Source organism: Oncorhynchus tshawytscha, linkage group LG21, assembly GCF_018296145.1.
Source record: "Oncorhynchus tshawytscha isolate Ot180627B linkage group LG21, Otsh_v2.0, whole genome shotgun sequence".
Classification (NCBI taxonomy): Eukaryota; Metazoa; Chordata; class Actinopteri; order Salmoniformes; family Salmonidae; genus Oncorhynchus; species Oncorhynchus tshawytscha.
The window spans coordinates 6,646,191-6,664,893 of NC_056449.1; the positions used below are offsets into that span (position 1 = coordinate 6,646,191).

At 42.4% G+C, this 18,703-nt stretch overlaps 1 protein-coding gene across 1 annotated transcript in view; it reads left to right on the plus strand.

Annotated features, from left to right (window-relative positions):
• The window catches only part of LOC112220473 (dedicator of cytokinesis protein 2), a 186,137-nt gene that overhangs the window by 29,697 nt on the left and 137,737 nt on the right, over positions 1-18,703 (plus strand). Inside the window, exons 22-24 of the mRNA XM_042302941.1 lie at positions 1,695-1,829; positions 15,794-15,902; positions 16,123-16,193. Of these exons, the coding sequence (XP_042158875.1) occupies positions 1,695-1,829; positions 15,794-15,902; positions 16,123-16,193 (315 nt within the window). The remainder of the gene's footprint in view (positions 1-1,694; positions 1,830-15,793; positions 15,903-16,122; positions 16,194-18,703) is intronic.

Here is an 18,703-nt window from a genome sequence, read left to right on the forward strand (position 1 = left end):
CGGAGCTGAGTAGCTAAAACACTATTTGCCATGATCTGATTTTAGGAACCGTTAAATGTAAGTAAGAGTGAGACCGTGACTGGTATTTATTTTTAAGACCTTATCAAAGAAGAACAGAGATAAAGCTGCAGTTTTCCCAAAATGGCCTAATAGATCATAGTGAACCAACGTTTAAGCCTACGTAGAGTCAACGAAGACCAGCCAACAGCACTTTAGAGATCACAGTGGTGTGTCAGATGCTTTTGGTTGGTAGTAAACCTACGTGCTGCATGATACATGGAATCAAGTGCCTTCAGGGTAGTGCTTGGGGTCTGCATATAAATTACATCGCTGTAGTCCAAGACAGACAGGAATCTACACCATACCAGCTTTTTTCTGGCCTCAGAGGAAAAACAAGCCTTATGCCGGTAATATAAACATATTCATTTTTTAAATATTTTTTTATTATTTTTTATTTTACCCTCTTTTCTCCCCAAATTCATGGTATCCAATTGTTAGTAGTTACTATCTTGTCTCATCGCTACAAATCCCGTACGGGCTCGGGACAGACGAAGGTCGAAAGCCATGCGTCCTCCGAAACACAACCCAACCAAGCCGCACTGCTTCTTAACACAGCGCGCATCCAAACCCCACCCAAACTCCCAGATATTTGTACGTCTTGACATGCTCTATGGAATTTCCTTCCAAGGTAGTAATGACATGGTTTACCAACAAGCTCTCACAGTCTCACGTCAGAATTAGACATTCGGTCATGTTTCTCAATCGTCAAATTTCGAAGTGGTTCCAAACATCATAAGGTTAGGTTTAGGCATTAACTCCAAATTTGTAAGGGTTACGGTTTGGGATAGGCTTAAAACAAACATCTCAAAAACAACTTTCTATTGCTGGATTCAAACATGCAACCTTTGGCACCAGAGGCAGACATGAGACTGAGAGTTTGTTTGAAAACCATGTCAGTCATACCTACTTGAAGGTAACACTGCTCGCTGTTGCCCCTAGTGGTCGGTTTCCGCATCATCACCCGACATCCTCAGACATGGATGGTGGATATCGAATTCTGACTTTATGACAGGTGACCTGGCTGGGTTTTCAGAGTGTTTAGCGTCGTAAAATACCATTTATTTTGTTTTAGAGGAATTCAGAACAAGCCGTACAGATTCTGTTCGATGACGTCAAAAGCTGTTTTGAGCTTTTTCAGAAGCCAAAGTCAAGCTGCCGCTACTTGAGTAGAGAACAGTACCATCCGCGTAATAATTTACATCAGCTGTTTCAATGAGTCTCCCTAAGGGGTCAAAACTGAAGCTTAACCAGTGCTAGCCATGCCGTTATATAAAACTCTGTTGTCTAAATACGAGGCCACCCAATGTCATCCTCAGATTATCTTACACTTATGGACTTTTTTGTTTTGTTTGTCTTTATCCTTCTGCAAAAAAAGAAGGGGAAAAAATTCCGGACCGTTATAAAAGGACTGTTATTGTTTAAGAGGCTTTGATTGTTTTAAATCCAGTTAGGCAACAAGCCCATGCACATTTTTGGGAGCACTATGGGACATAAACCTCATCCTCTGGGCCCAGTGTGCTGTGGTGTGTTTGTGTTATGAACATTTTAATTAACACTTTGAAATTAAGATTTGTCTACTCTTTTTTTCTCCCCCTCCCCCTCTCTCTCCCACCTCCCACCTGCCCCCCTCTCAGGAAGTTGATGTCGGTGTTGAAGAGGTATCTGGATGTGTCCAGTCGAGGGGAGCAGTGTGAAAACTACCTCCGCACCCTCAAAGCCCTGGAGTACATCTTCAAGTTCATCGTCCGCTCACGCATGCTCTACTCCCAGTGAGTCTGCGCGCGCGTGTGTGCGTGTGTGTGTGTGTGCGTGTGTGTGTAATCTAACTCTTAAAAGCATGCACACAGTCACAACACACACAAGACACAAGACACATACACACATGGACACTCTTGTTTACGCTCTTGTACATTACCGAGCTAATTCCCAAAGACAGCTTGATCTGAAAGACGCTGATTGCAGCAACTAATGTTGCTCACAAGCGTTGATGATGAAGTGGCGTTTTCAATGAACACTAATGACAAAATAGACCCAGTGCTGAACGAGCAGCTGCGGATAGAGGTGAGACGCTGCCGCACAGAGACGTATGATACGTCAACTCTTCTGAAGGCTGCTCCATATGATAATCAGAAACAACATTAATTAATAACATCACATCATTTGATCCTGAAAGATTAGTAGCAGAACACAGGCTCTAAGGGCTCGGGCTGTGTTGCTTGTTTCGGGAAGTGTGTGGTGTGTGGTTATCTGTTGCCTTGTCAAATTGTTTCAGAAACCATATGCAATGCATATGTATTCGTCACTGCTCTCCCTGGAGGGATGCTAGAACGATGGAGTTCTTCACTCTCAGGTCTGCCAAACTACTTCAAAGAAAGTTGAAACTTTCTGAATTTCAAGTCTACCTAACTCATCCCATATGAGTAGCCTAGCCAGATACTCAGTATTCAAGAGCAGCGCATGCAGTACTGTCCTGTAGCTTAATCTGTAGTACTGTTCATATCCTACACTCATCAATGATTTATCAGTTTGAATCTGATGTTTCTCAAGTCCTAGTTCCAATAGTTCAGATTTCTATAAGTAGAGAATGTATTAGATGTTCTCCCATCTCCTGTCCATCTGGTGTGAGTATCCCATTCATTCTGTTGTCCCATGGCGGTGAATGGTGCATATGGGTAGCAGTAGAGTTACAGTAGCTATCAGGGTGAGCAGTGTTAGGGTCAACGCCTGGTCCCAGGCTGTTCTTTGATAGGGCCCATAGGGCTTTAGGCCCAGGATTATGAGGCCCTACTCTACTGTACACTCCACTCTACCACTATTCTACAGGAGCCTGCAGGAGTAAAAGGGTGCAGAGATCCAGACAGGAACATGCCACTGGGGTCAGAGATATCTGTTGCACACATGTACGTTGTGTCGTTGGGATCGGGTTAGCATAGGATTGCAGTGTGTCTACCCTGTACCAGGCTGTCATGATTGTCTGCGGTGGAGTCTCAAATATATACTGTTTATTGTGTGTGCGTGTGTGCGTGTGTGTGTCATAGCTACAGTGGCTTGCGAAAGTATTCACCCCTTTGGCATTCTTTCTGTTTTGTTACCTTACAACCTGGAATTAAAATGGATTGTTTGGAGAGTTTGTATGATTTGATTTACACAACATGCCCTACAGCTTTGAAGATGCAAGGTATTTTTTTTATTGTGAAACAAACAAGTTGGATGGGTTCCGCTGGTGTACAGCAATCTTTAAGTCATACCACAGATTCTCAATTGGATTGAGGTCTCGGCTTTGACTAGGCCATTCCAAGACATTTAAATGTTTCCCCTTAAACCACTCGAGTGTTACTTTAGCAGTATGCTAAAGGAAAACAAAGCAAAAACAGGTTCCTCAAGCTCACAAAATATCGTACTGGAAGGGGTCATTGTCCTGCTGGAAGGTGAACCTCTGTCCCAGTCTCAAATCTCTGGAAGACTGAAACAGGTTTCCCTCAAGAATTTCCCTGTATTTAGCACCATTCATCATTCCTTCAATTCTGGCCAGTTTCCCAGTCCCTGTCGATGAAAAACATCCCCACAGCATGATGCTGCCACCACCATGCTTCATTGTTCTCAGGGTGATGAGAGGTGTTGGGTACGCGCCAGATATAGTGTTTTCCTTGATGGCCAAAAAGCTCAATTTTAGTCTCATCTGGCCAGAGAACCTTCTTCCATATGTTTGGGGAGTCTCCCACATGCCTTTTGGCGAACACCAAACATGTTTGCTTATTTTTTTCTGGGCACTCTTCCGTAAAGCAGATACTCCAATCTCCGCTGTGGAGTTTTGCAGCTCCTTCAGGGTTATCTTTGGTCTCTTTGTTGCGTCTCTGATTAATGCCCTCCTTGCCTGGTTTGTGAGTTTTGGTGGGCAGATGTCTCTTGGCAGGTTTGTTGCGGTTTGCCCTTTCAGAACAGGCAATATATATATATATATATATACTGAGATCATGTGACAGATCATGTGACACTTAGATTGCACACAGGTGGACTTTATTTAACTAATTATGTGACTTCTGAAGGTAAATGGTTGAACCAGATCTTATTTAGGGCCTTATAGCAAAGGGGGTGAATATGTATGCATGCACCACTTTTAAAAAAAAAAATACATAGCTTTTTTTTAACAAATTATTTTTTAAATTTTACTTTACCAATTTGGACTATTTTGTGCATGTCCATTACATGAAATCCAAATAAAAATCTATTTAAAACCTGTTTGGGATAGGAGTCCCACTAGCGACAACTTCCGGTGAAACTGGAGGGCGAGCAATTCAAATAAATAATCGTAAAAATAATGGATATTAAACATTTAGGTGCATATAAGTGTCTTATATCGGTTGAACGCTTAAATTCTTGTTAATCTAACTGCACTGTTTTATTCTAAAACATGCCATGCGATTGTTTGATGACGGTGCCCCACGTCAAAATATTTTTCCACCGGCACAGGTTTCATACATTCACAAATAGCGATTAAATATTCACTTACTTTTTGAAAATCTTCCTCTGATTTGTCATCCAAAGGGTCCCAGCTATAACATGTAGTGTCATTTTGTTAGATAAAATAATGTTTCTATTTACTCCACAAATACCCTGAAATGTAAACAAACTATAATACTTCTTACTGAAAGAAGTATGTTCAACAGGAAACTGATTTTAGCAAGTGCGCCTTGTCTTCATGGTGCGCGCAAACACGAATTTCCAAGACTGTGTCCCTGTATTAAATCTGATATTTTTTATTCGTTTTTTAAGTTACAAACCTGAAACCTTAAACATAGACTGCTGACACCATGTGGAAGCCATAGGAATTGCATCCAGGGAGCTAATTGTCAATAATACCTTTTACTTGCCATTCTAAGAGGGTAGACTCTCTCAAAAACAAAATCTGGTTGGTTTTTCTTTGAATTTTCTCCTACCATATCTATTGTGTTATATTCTCCTACATTATTTTAACATTTCTACAAACTTCAAAGTGTTTTCTTTCCACTGGTACCAATTATATGCATACCCTGGCTCCAGGGCCTGAGCAACAGGCAGTTTACTTTGGGCAGGAAATTGAGAAAAAAGGGGCATAGAAGTTTTAATTAAATTACAGGTTGCAATGCAACAAAATAGGAAAAACGGCAAAGGGGATGAATAATATTGCAAGGCACTGTATGTCCATTGTTTGTGCGTTTGCGTGTGTGTGTGTCTGTGTGTGTGCACTCAGCCACACAGGGGGATTATGGAAGACAATGCTTTAGTAATCATAACGCCACCCGGTACTCTCAGAGTCATGTGGTAATAACCCTGTGTGTCACGGTCTAATCCAGGGTTCACCATCTGGTGGCCTGCGGGCCATATTCGGTCCTCGGGTTATTTCATTTGACCCCTCAAGTAAAACATGTTTTTTTTAAATAGCAGCAAAATGTCTCAAAGTGATTTTACATTTGGAAATCTGTTCTAAAGTATTCCTGTGCATAATAGAGAGATACAGTGCCTTCAGAAAGTTTTAATACCCCTTGACTTACTCCACATTTTTTGGTGTTACAGTCTGAATTCAAAAAAAGGATTAACATTTTTTTTTCTACACACAATGCCTCATAATGACAAAGTTAAAACATGTTTTCATACATTTTTGTCAATTTATTAAAAATTAAAAACAGAAATACCTTTTATTTATATTCAGACCCGTTGCTATTTCTGAAACTATCCGCCGCCATTGTCGCAACCCCTATTACCAGCCTGTTCAACCTCTCTTTTGTATCGTCTGAGATCACCAAGGATTGGAAAGCTTCCGCGGTCATCCCACTCTTCGAAGGGGGAGACACCCTGGACCCAAACTGTTACAGACCTATATCCATCCTGCCCTGCCTATCTAAGGTTTTCGAAAGCCAAGTTAACAAACAGATCACTGACCATCTCGAATCCCACCATACCTTCTCCACTGTGCAATCTGGTTTCCGAGCCGGTCACGGGTGCACCTCAGCCACGCTCAAGGTACTAAACAATATCATAACCGCCATCGATAAAAGACAGTACTGTGCAGCCGTCTTCATTGACCTGGCCAAGGCTTTCGACTCTGTCAATCACCATATTGTTATCGGCAGACTCAGTAGCCTCGGTTTTTCTAATGACTGCCTTGCCTGGTTCACCAACTACTTTGCAGACAGAGTTCAGTGTGTCAAATCGGAGGGCATGTTGTCCGGTCCTCTGGCAGTCTCTATGGGGGTGCCACAGGGATCAATTCTCGGGCCGACTCTTTTCTCTGCATATATCAATGATGTTGCTCTTGCTGCGGGCGATTCCCTGATGCACCTCTACGCAGATGACACCATTCTGTATACTTCTGGCCCTTCCTTGGACACTGTGCTATTTAACCTCCAAACGAGCTTCAATGCCATACAACACTCCTTCTGTGGCCTCCAACTGCTCTTAAACGCTAGTAAAACCAAATGCATGCTTTTCAACTGTTCGCTGCCTGCACCCGCACGCCGGACTAGCATCACCACCCTGGATGGTTCCGACCTAGAATATGTGTACATCTATAAGTACCTAGGTGTCTGGCTAGACTGTAAACTCTCCTTCCAGACTCATATCAAACATCTCCAATCTAAAATCAAATCTAAAGTAGGCTTTCTATTTCGCAACAAAGCCTCCTTCACTCACGCCGCCAAACTTACCCTAGTAAAACTGACTATCCTACCGATCCTCGACTTCGATGATGTCATCTACAAAATAGCTTCCAATACTCTACTCAGCAAACTGGATGCAGTTTATCACAGTGCCATCCGTTTTGTTACTAAAGCACCTTATACCACCCACCACTGCGACCTGTATGCTCTAGTCGGCTGGCCCTCGGTACATATTCGTCGCCAGACCCACTGGTTCCAGGTCATCTACAAGTCCATGCTAGGTAAAGCTCCGCCTTATCTCAGTTCACTGGTCACGATGGCAACACCCACCCGTAGCACGCGCTCCAGCAGGTGTATCTCACTGATCATCCCTAAAGCCAACACCTCATTTGGCCGCCTTTCCTTCCAGTTCTCTGCTGCCTGTGACTGGAACGAATTGCAAAAATCTTTGACGTTGGAGACTTTTATCTCCCTCACCAACTTTAAACATCTGCTATCTGAGCAGCTAACCGATCGCTGCAGCTGTACATAGTCCGTCGGTAAATAGCCCACCCAATTTACCTACCTCATCCCCATACTGATTTTATTTATTTACTTTTCTGTAATTATTCGCCTACCTCCTCATGCCTTTTGCACACAATGTAGAATAGACTCTTTTTTTCTTTTTTTTCTTTTCTGTGCTATTGACTTGTTTATTGTTTACTCCATGTGTAACTCTGTGTTGTTGTCTGTTCACACTGCTATGCTTTATCTTGGCCAGGTCACAGTTGTAAATGAGAACTCGTTCTCAATTAGCCTACCTGGTTAAATAAAGTTGAAATAAAAAAAATATATAAAAAAATGAGACTCGAAATTGAGCTCAGGTGCATCCTGTTTCTACAACTTGGAGTGCACCTGTGGTAAATTCAATTGATTTGACATTATTTGGAAAGGCACACACCTGTATATATAAGGTCCCACAGTTGACACTGCATGTCAGAGTAAAAAACAAGCCATGAGGTCGAAGGAATTGTCCGTAGAGTTCCGAGACAGGATTGGGTCGAGGCACAGATCTGGGGAAGGGTACCAAAATATGTCTGCAGCATTGGAGGTCCCCAGAACACAGTGGCGTCCATCATTCTTATATGGAAGAAGTTTGGAAGCACCAAGACTCTTCCTAGAGCTGAACGTCCGGCCAAACTGAGCAATTGGGGGAGAAGGGCCTGACCAAGACCCCGTTGTTCACTTTGACAGAGCTCCAGAGTTCCTCTATGGAGATGGGAGAACGTTCGAGAGGGATAACCATCTCTGCAGCACTCTACCAATCAGGCCTTTATGTTAAAGTGGCCAGACAGAAGCCACTCCTCAGTAAAAGGCACATGACAGCTCGCTTCAAGCTTGCCAAAAAGCACCTAAAGGACTCTCAGACCATGAGAAACAAGATTCTCTGGTCTGATGACACCAAGGTTGAACTCTTTGGCCTGAATGCCAAGCGTCACGGCTGGAGGAAACCTGGCACCATCCCTATGATGAAGCATGGTGGTGGAAGCATCATTCTGTAGGGATGTTTTTCAGCGGCAGGGACTCAGACACTAGTCAGGATCGAGGGAAAGATGAACAGAGAAAGTACAAAGAGATCCTTGATGAAAACCTGCTCCAGAGCGCTCAAGACCTCAGACTGGGGAAAAAGTTCACCTTCAAACAGGGCAACGAACCTAAGCACACAGCCAAGACAATGCAGGAGTGGCTTCGGGACAAGTCACTGAATGTCCTTGAGTGCCCAGCCAGAACCCGGACTTGAACCCGATTGAACATGTCTGGAGAGACCTAAAAATAGCTGTGGATCGACGCTCCCCATCCAACCTGATAAAGCTTGAGAGGATCTGCAGAGAAGAACGGGAGAAACTCCCCAAATACAGGTGTGCCGATCTTGTAGTGTCATACCCATGGAGACTTGAGGCTGTAATCACTGCCAAAGGTACTTCAACAAAGTACTGAGTAAAGGGTCTGAATACTTATGTAAATGTCATATTTCAGTTTTTTATTTGTAATACATTTACTAAAATGTCTAAAAAACAGTTTTTGCTTTGTCATTTGTCATTTGTCATAGGCTATTATGTATAGATTGATTATGTATAGATTGATGTATAGATTTAGAATAAGGCTGTAATGTGGAAAAAGACAAAGGGGTCTGAATACTTTCTGAATCACTGTATAACGAAGTCAGTCCATTGAAATAAATACATTAGGGCCTAATATGCAGATACAGATATAGATACAGATACAGATACAAATATGCATCTGTTGGTCACAGATACCTTAACAAAAAGGTAGGAGCGTGGATCAGAAAACCATTCAGTATCTTGTGTGACCACAATTTGCCTCATGCAGCGCAACACATCTCCTTTGCATAGAGTTGATTAGGCTGTTGATTGTTGCCTTTGGAATGTTGACCTACTCTTCAATGGCTGTGCAAAGTTACTGGATATTGGCAGGAACTGGAACACGCTGTCGTACACGTCAATCCAGAGTGTCCCAACTTTGCTCAATGGGTAACATGTCTGTTGAGTATGCAGGTCATTGAAAAACTGGGAACTTTTCAGCTTTCAGGAATTGTGTACATATCCTTGAGACATTGAGCCTTGCATTATTGGGCTGATGAATGGCACGACAATGAATGGCACGGCCTCACGATCTCGTCACGGTATCTCTGTGCATTCAAATTGCCATCGATAAAATGCAATTGTGTTCGTTGTCCGTAGCTTATGCCTGCCCATACCATAACCCCACCGCTACCATACACGCTGTCTGCCATACACGCTTGTCTGCCATCTGCCCGATACAGTTGAAAATGGGATTAATCCGTGAAGAGCACACTTCTCCAGCATACCAGTAGCCATCAAAGTGAGTATTTACAGTCAGGTTAAGACCTTGGTTATGATGACAAACACTCAGATGAGCTTCCCTGTGACGGTTTCTGACAGTTTGGTCAGAAACTCTTTCATCAGTGTGGCTGAATGTGGACGTCCTGGTCTGGCGTGGTGATATGGTCTGCGGTTGTGAGGCCGTTTGGACGCATTGCCAAAATGTCTAATACAACGTTGGTGGCGGCTAATGGTAGAGAAATTAACATTAAATTCTCTGGCAACAGCACTGGGGGACATTCCTGCAGTCAGCATGCCAATTGCAGGCTCTCTCAAAACTTGAGACATCTGTGGCATTGTGTTGTGTGACACAACTGCACATCTTGCCTTTTATTTTCCCCAGCACAAGGTGAACCTGTGTAATGATCATGTTTAATCAGCGTCTTGATATGCCACACCTGTCAGGCGGATGGATTATCTTGGCATAGGAGAAATGCTCACTAACAGGGATGTGAACAAATTTGTGCACATTTGAGAGAACTAGATTCTTGTGCATATGGAATATTTCTGCAATCTTTTACTTCAGCTAATGAAACATGGGACCAATACTTTACATGTTGCTTTTACATTTTTGTTCAGTATACCTCGATATAGAGTGTAAAGAAACTTTAGCAACACCTGCTCTTTCTGTGACATACACTGACCAGGTGAATACAGGTGAAAGCTATGGTCCCTTATTGACAGGTCCCTTGTCACAGAAGGTCCCAGGTCCCTTGTCACCTGTTAAATTCACTTCAGTCAGTGTGTGAAGGGGAGGAGACAGGTAATATAAGTCATTTTAAGCCTTGAGACAATTGAGACATGGATTGTGACCCCAGTAAGTAATAGCTTTTTGCCAGTACAGAGGGATAGGGTAACGAGTGAGTTATGCTTCAGTAAGGTTGTCTTCTTAACGTTCAGAGCTATGTTTATCAACTGTACCATAGAAATGGAAAGTAAATCACAGAAAATAGATGTTGTGGTGGCAGCTGCAGAGAAATAGTTGGGTATACAAGATTTAACTTAGGATGAGTTACAGGGTGTGTTGAGGAGTGGTGTCCCATCCTCCTAGGCTGTTGGCATGGGCAGGAGCAGATAGGTCTCCCGAGTGGCACAGCGGTATAAGGCACTGCATCTCAGCGCTAGAGGCATCGCTACATTGGGAGTCCCATAGGGCGGCGCACAATTGGCCCAGCGTTATCCAGGTTTGGCCGGGATAGGCCGTCATTGTAAATAAGAGTTTGTTCTTTAACTGACTTTCCTAGTTAAATAAAGGTTAAACTTTTTATTTAATTTTTTTAAATAGGGTCAAAGTAGTGGAATGAGGTAGTGGGGTTTTTAATGAGTGTAGGTGGCTACAGCATAGATGTACCTGGGTGTATGAGATTTTACTGCATTTTACTGATTTTTAAGAGTTAATTGGGTGATTTATATTTTCATGAAATAGTGGTATGTACAGTGCCTTGCGAAAGTATTCGGCCCCCTTGAACTTTGCGACCTTTTGCCACATTTCAGGCTTCAAACATAAAGATATAAAACTGTATTTTTTTGTGAAGAATCAACAACAAGTGGGACACAATCATGAAGTGGAACAACATTTATTGGATATTTCAAACTTTTTTAACAAATCAAAAACGGAAAAATTGGGCATGCAAAATTATTCAGCCCCCTTAAGTTAATACTTTGTAGCGCCACCTTTTGCTGCGATTACAGCTGTAAGTCACTTGGGGTATGTCTCTATCAGTTTTGCACATCGAGAGACTGAAATTTTTCCCCATTCCTCCTTGCAAAACAGCTCGAGCTCAGTGAGGTTGGATGGAGAGCATTTGTGAACAGCAGTTTTCAGTTCTTTCCACAGATTCTCGATTGGATTCAGGTCTGGACTTTGACTTGGCCATTCTAACACCTGGATATGTTTATTTTTGAACCATTCCATTGTAGATTTTGCTTTATGTTTTGGATCATTGTCTTGTTGGAAGACAAATCTCCGTCCCAGTCTCAGGTCTTTTGCAGACTCCATCAGGTTTTCTTCCAGAATGGTCCTGTATTTGGCTCCATCCATCTTCCCATCAATTTTAACCATCTTCCCTGTCCCTGCTGAAGACAAGCAGGCCCAAACCATGATGCTGCCACCACCTTGTTTGACAGTGGGGATGGTGTGTTCAGGGTGATGAGCTGTGTTGCTTTTACGCCAAACATAACGTTCAAAAAAGTTCAATTTTGGTTTCATCTGACCAGAGCACCTTCTTCCACATGTTTGGTGTGTCTCCCAGGTGGCTTGTGGCAAACTTTAAACGACACTTTTTATGGATATCTTTAAGAAATGGCTTTCTTCTTGCCACTCTTCCATGAAGGCCAGATTTGTGCAATATATGACTGATTGTTGTCCTATGGACAGAGTCTCCCACCTCAGCTGTAGATCTCTGCAGTTCATCCAGAGTGATCATGGGCCTCTTGGCTGCATCTCCGATCAGTCTTCTCCTTGTATGAGCTGAAAGTTTAGAGGGACGGCCAGGTCTTGGTAGATTTGCAGTGGTCTGATACTCCTTCCATTTCAATATTATCGCTTGCACAGTGCTCCTTGGGATGTTTAAAGCTTGGGAAATCTTTTTGTATCCAAATCCGGCTTTAAACTTCTTCACAACAGTATCTCGGACCTGCCTGGTGTGTTCCTTGTTCTTCATGATGCTCTCTGCGCTTTTAACGGACCTCTGAGACTATCACAGTGCAGGTGCATTTATACAGAGACTTGATTACACACAGGTGGATTGTATTTATCATCATTAGTCATTTAGGTCAACATTGGATCATTCAGAGATCCTCACTGAACTTCTGGAGAGAGTTTGCTGCACTGAAAGTAAAGGGGCTGAATAATTTTGCACGCCCAATTTTTCAGTTTTTGAGTTGTTAAAAAAGTTTGAAATATCCAATTAATGTCGTTCCACTTCATGATTGTGTCCCACTTGTTGTTGATTCTTCACAAAAAAATACAGTTTTATATCTTTATGTTTGAAGCCTGAAATGTGGCAAAAGGTCGCAAAGTTCAAGGGGGCCGAATACTTTCGCAAGGCACTGTAGGTGTAGAGTTAGTTGGTGGTGTTATTCTTTTCTTTAAGGAACAGGAATAATGAAGATAATTGAATGTAGGTAGGCTGGGACTGGCCTCACACTTTAGTACAATTGGTTGCGGTGTATGCACCTTTAAGTTGGATGCGATCCGCCAACCCAAACCCAAAGAACATGAGGAGGAAGGCAGGGATTGTGTATGTGTGCCATTTAGATGGTGAATGGGCAAGACAACATTTTTAAGTGGGTTTTTCATGCTCAACAGTTTCCTGTGTGTATCAAGAATGCTCCACCACCAGTGGTGTAAAGTACTTAAGTAAAAATACTTTGAAGTATTTAGTTGTTTTTTTGGGGCTATCTGTACTTTACTCTGACTTTTACTCCACTACTTTCCTAAAGAAAATTCTTTACTTTTTACTCCATACATTTTCCCAGACACCCAAAAGTACAGAAACAGTTTCACCCTAAAGGACAGAAACATTTTCCAATTCACACACTTATCACGAGAACATCTCTGGTCATCCCTACTGCCTCTGATCTGGCAGACTTACTAAACATAAATGCTTCCTTTGTAAATTATGTCTGAGTGTTGAAATGTGTCCCTGGCTATATAATAAAACAAGAAAATTGTGCCCTCTGGTTTGCTTAATATGAGGAAGGCAAAATTATTTTTTAAACTTTTGGAGTCAACATTGGCCAGCATCCCTGTGGAATGCTTTTGACAGCTTGTAGAGTCCCTGCCCCAACAAATTGAGGCTGTTTGAGGGGAAAAAGTTGTACCTAATATTTAGTGCATTCAGTGTATACATCCATACGTTTTCTAAACTGGTACTACCTTCAGCAGAGGCTTGTGGGCATCCTAGAGCAAAACAACCGGCATGTACAGTACCAGTCAAAGGTTTGCACACACCTACTCATTCAAGCGTTTTTCTTTATTTTTACTATTTGCTACATTACAGAATAATAGTGAAGACAAACACTATGAAATAACACATATGGAATCATGTAGTAACCAAAAAAGTGTTAAACAAATCAAAATGTATTTAATATTTTAGATTCCCCAAAGAAGCCACCCTTTGCCTTGACAGCTTTGCACACTCTTGGCATTCTCTCAACCAGCTTCATGAGGTGGAATGCTCTTCCAAAAGTCTTGAAGGAGTTCCCACATATGCTGAGCACTTGTTGGCTGCTTTGCCTTTACTCTGCGGTCAAACTCAGCTTAAACCATCTCAATTGCGTTGAGTTTCGGTGATTGTGGAGGCCAGGTCTGTTACTTGAGCTCTGTGAAGCAATCTGAGGTGCAGTTAATTGCTGATTTCTGAGGCTGGTAACTCTAATGAATTTATCCTCTGCAGAGGTAACTCTGGATCTTCCTTTCCTGTGGCGGTCCTCATTAGAACCAGTTTCATCATAGCGCTTGATGGTTTTTACGACTGCACTTGAAGAAACTTTCAAAATTCTTGAAATGATCTGGATTGTCTTAAAGTAATGATGGACTTACTACATGATTCCCTGTGTGTTATTTCATCGTTTGATGCCTTTGCTATTTTTCTACAGTGTAGAAAAAAGTAAATATAAAGAAAAACCCTAGAATGAGTAGGTGTCTCTAACTGTATTGTGTTCGTCAGAGTCTCACTTTTCCATATTGGTGTGTAGCCCAAACTGTTTGGACGATTCAGACGTTTTCGCGATGTCTCGGGGTCTGGCAAACATCGCTGTAGCTCGGCCACCTTCCACCGCAGATGCGGAAGGCCGCCATTGGCAGATGTGGTGGATTGAGACGCAGTTCATGCAAAAACAGATTGTTTGAGTTTAAACAGGCAGATTTTGATGGGGATTTTTCTATCATGCTAATTAGATTTCCGCTGAGGGTGCGGACATCAACTCTATTATTGCCCACAGAGTGAGTCCATGCAACTTATGTGACTTGCTAAGCAAATGTTTGCTCCTGAACTTATTTAGGCTTGTCATAACAAAGGGGTTGAATACTTATTGACTCACGACATTTCAGCTTTTCATATGTAATTAATTTTGGCTCTTGAGTGGAGCAGCGGTCTTAGGCACTGCATCTCAGTACTATAGGCATCACTACAGACCCAGGTTTGATTCCAGGCTCGGGCTTGGCCCGGGGTAGGCCGCCTTGTAAATAATAATTTGTTCTTAACTGACTTGCCTAGTTAAATAAAAGTTAAATTAAAATAATTTGTAAACATTTCTAAAAACATAATTACACTTTGAAATTATGAGGTACTGTGTGTAGGCCAGTGACAAAAAAAGCCCTATTTAGTTTTCAATTCAGGCTGTAACACAATAAAATCTCAAGAGGTGTGAATACTTTCTGAAGGTACAGTGTATCTTATAGAAATGTAAGCACGGTTTGAAACTGTTATGTTTTAGTCAAAATATTTGATCTGTAAGGGCTTCATGCGGTCAATTTGCAGTGTACAAATGATTTGTAATTATGTTCCGGCCCCCTGACCTTCCGCACAAGAAAATAATTGTCCCGCGGCTGAATCTAGTTGATGATCCCTGCTGTAATCCCCCCCCCCCCCAGCACCCACGACCCGTGCTGCAATTAACATTTACCACAGAATTACAGTGAGACATTAGGAGATGTAGGAAGGAAGAGGGATGGAGAGCTGGGGAGGAGGAGCGAGATGAAAGGAGAGTAATGAGAAGACATTAGTTACAACGGTAGGGATAGATAGAGGAGTTTAACAAAGAATAGACAGGGAGGAGTAGACATACAACATGAAACACTTGGCATAGCTTTGTATTCAGAGATGGTACTCTACTCTCAGTATCTGGTAGAGGTTGTGTACTGTAAAGTCTCCTCTGTCTAGTTTGACGTTAGCCTCCATGTGACCTAGCCTCCTTACTCCTTCCGTTTCCCCCAACAACAGCCAACTAGAACTACGTAAGTCCTTAAAAGCATTCGTTACCCCAGAAAGGAAAGAAAAGGGAGCACTCGTGTCTGTATAGATCTGAGTACATTTTTTGGGACTAACGAGCAGGCTTACGTAGTAATGCTGAATGTAGCGTGTTTTCGGTACACCTTCCCTTTTTTAAATCCTGTTGGAGACATTAACCGTGCCCCCCTCTCTTCCTCTTTCCTCCCCTTTTCCTCCCCCCCTGCCCCCCTCTCTCCAGGCTGTATGAAGGGAAGGAGCAGAAAGAGTTTGAGGAATCTCTACGGAGACTATTCGAGTCCATCAACCAACTAATGAGGAGTGACCACAACACAACAGTCTTGCTGCAGGTAAACACTTCTACCTCTCTCCTCCTCATCTCTCCTCTCCTAATGCTCTACAGTACATTTCTCTGTCTCTCCATCTTTTTTTTTACCTTGCTCATTTATTGATATGACCTCATTTGTCCCGATTTCAGGTTTTATGATTCTTTCCCATCCATGTGCATGTCTCTCTCCCTCTCTGCCTCTCTCTCTCTCTTTGTCGGTTTCTCTCTGTCTCTCTCTCCAGGTGGCTGCTCTGAAGTACCTACCCACAGTCTTGCAGGATGTGGAGACAGTGTTTGACGCCAAACTCCTGAGGTGAGTGCTATCCTCTGCCGCCTCCACAGGAATAGTAAATAGAACCGCTGTCAACATCGCTCAGAGCCTTCCCAGGGTGCAACGTGAAGTGACGTGTCTCTCACCTCAGTCACCTGTACCTAACGTCCACTAACTTCCCCTCTGACCCCCCCGTCCCTCTGGCTGATAACTGTCTCATAACATTGTCTCCACAAAAACCCAACAAAACAAAACAGTCTAAAACACCGTCTCTGTCTCCCAGCCCTCTACCAAGGTCACAACCTTATTCCCCAGCTCTCTTTAACTCACAGTAACTCGTCACATCTTCCATTAACCTTTCATGAACCCCTCAAAGACAGACAGCCTTGCCTTTACAGTACCCATAATGAACATAGATGTGACTCTACCACATCCCCAGACCTTTTAGCTTTATAATGAAATGGGTCTCGAGTCTCCTTATGGCAGACAGACGTTTGGTTCCAGCAAACCACAACATCTTTATTTCAGGCCTGACCTTCCCGTGACCTGTGTCTGAGACTCTCCGAGGTGAGTGTGTATGTGTGTGGCGGTGTGTTTTTTTCTGGGTGTGTGGAACTCTGTTCAGACAGCCCAAACCTGTCTGGTCTGTTGTATCTCTGGAGTGGTTGAGTGTCAACACAATGTCATGGAGGTGTTACCTAAAACACCTGGCCACCTGCACCAGATTGATAGTGGCAAGAACAGACCAAACACATACACACCAACAATCAAGGTGATGTACTGTAGACTCAACGAACCACAAACAATAATCTTAACAGTGACTCTAGGAAGAAATGCCCTAAAGATCTTAATGGTGATATTTCAATGCTTTATTGCAGTGCTCTGGGTCCTTACGGGAGAGCCACAACTTTGGTTTAATAAATGAACACAAACACCCAGCAGGTCCGCGCCTAGGAGGGCTGGGACGTGGGCCTCTGTAGGACAGACAGCCTTATATAATACAATAGCATGATTTTTCAATTTGTAATTAGATTGAAATTAGAGAGCCTAATTAGCACGCGATGCACCACGGATCAGCTCTCTCTCTACTGTCTGAAAAGTGGTTGGCATTATCATTTAATTTGTTGTTCATCTAGCTAATGAAAGTACTGTGTCAAGCACATTAATAAATGGATCTGCAGAATGGATGCCTCCCATGCTCAATCTCCCTAAGAAGCTGCCGAGACTTTGTAACTGGCTCATTTAATTCTTATTTGATTGGATTCCGGGTGACAGCACCTTGTCTCGTCATTAGTGTCCGTCGCTAGTTCGCGAGTTTGTCTCATCTGTTTTCATAAGGTCTAGCTAGGGGGGTTGTTCTTAATGTTTTGTACACTCAGTCAGTGGTGGAAAAAGTACCCAAAAGTAAAGATACCTTAATAGAAAATGACTCAAGCACAAGTGAAAGTCACCCAGTAAAATACTACTTGAGTGTAAGTCTAAATGTATTTTGTTTTAAATATGCTTCAGTATCAAAAGTAAGTGTAGTCTCTAAAATATACTTAAGTATCTAAAGTAAAAGTATAAATCATCTCACATTCCTTATATTAAGCAAACCAGACGGCACCATTTCCTTGTTTTTAAAATGTATGGATAGCCAGGGGCTCACTCCAAACACTCAGACATCATTTACGAATGAATAATTTATGTTTAGTGAGTGCCAGATCAGAGGCAGTAGGGATGACCAGGGATTTTCTCTTGATAAGTGTGTGAAATTGACCATTTTCTTGTACTGCAAAGAATTCGAAATGTAGCATGTACTTTTGGGTGTCGGGTTGAAAATGTATGGAGTAAAAAGTACATTATTTTCTTTAGGAATGTAGTGAAGTAAAAGTAGTCAACAATATCAATAGTAAAGTAAAGTACAGATACCCCAAAAAACAACTTAAGTAGTACATGAAAGTATTTTTACTTAAGTACTTAACACCACTAAAATAAATCTCATAGCTCATAAACTCTCTTCTCTCCCGAGCCTGCTCAGGTCAGAATGGCAGTTAATGTCTGGTTCTGAATTACATGTGTCATTTCAACTGCTTCAAATATCTGATTCGATAAACGATCAGGCACTCAGACTGATAGGTGCTTCTGTAACCTGAGTAAACTCAACTCGTTGCACTGGCGCCATCGTAGCCTTGACCACAACACGTGTTCACCGATATCCCCCGAGGCACTTTTTCAGTTACATTCCCGATGCCCAAGAAGAAGGAAATGAAAAAGGTTTATGAATGACATCTTGGAGGATTACTGAGAAAAGGATTTGACTGTAACCCTCTGTGGGGGTTACCTGGGAACGCCAGTGGGGAAATATACCATTTGGGACACATCTCTTGTTTCTGTGCTGTGTATCTGTATCTCTGCTCTCCCGAGCCTGCTCAGGTCAGAATGGCAGTTAATGTCTAGTTCTGACTTACATGTGTCATTTCAACTGCTTCAAATACCTGATTCGTAAAAGATTAAACAAACGCGGTGGAAAAACGAGAAAAGACTATCACTCTACATGGAATCAACCCATG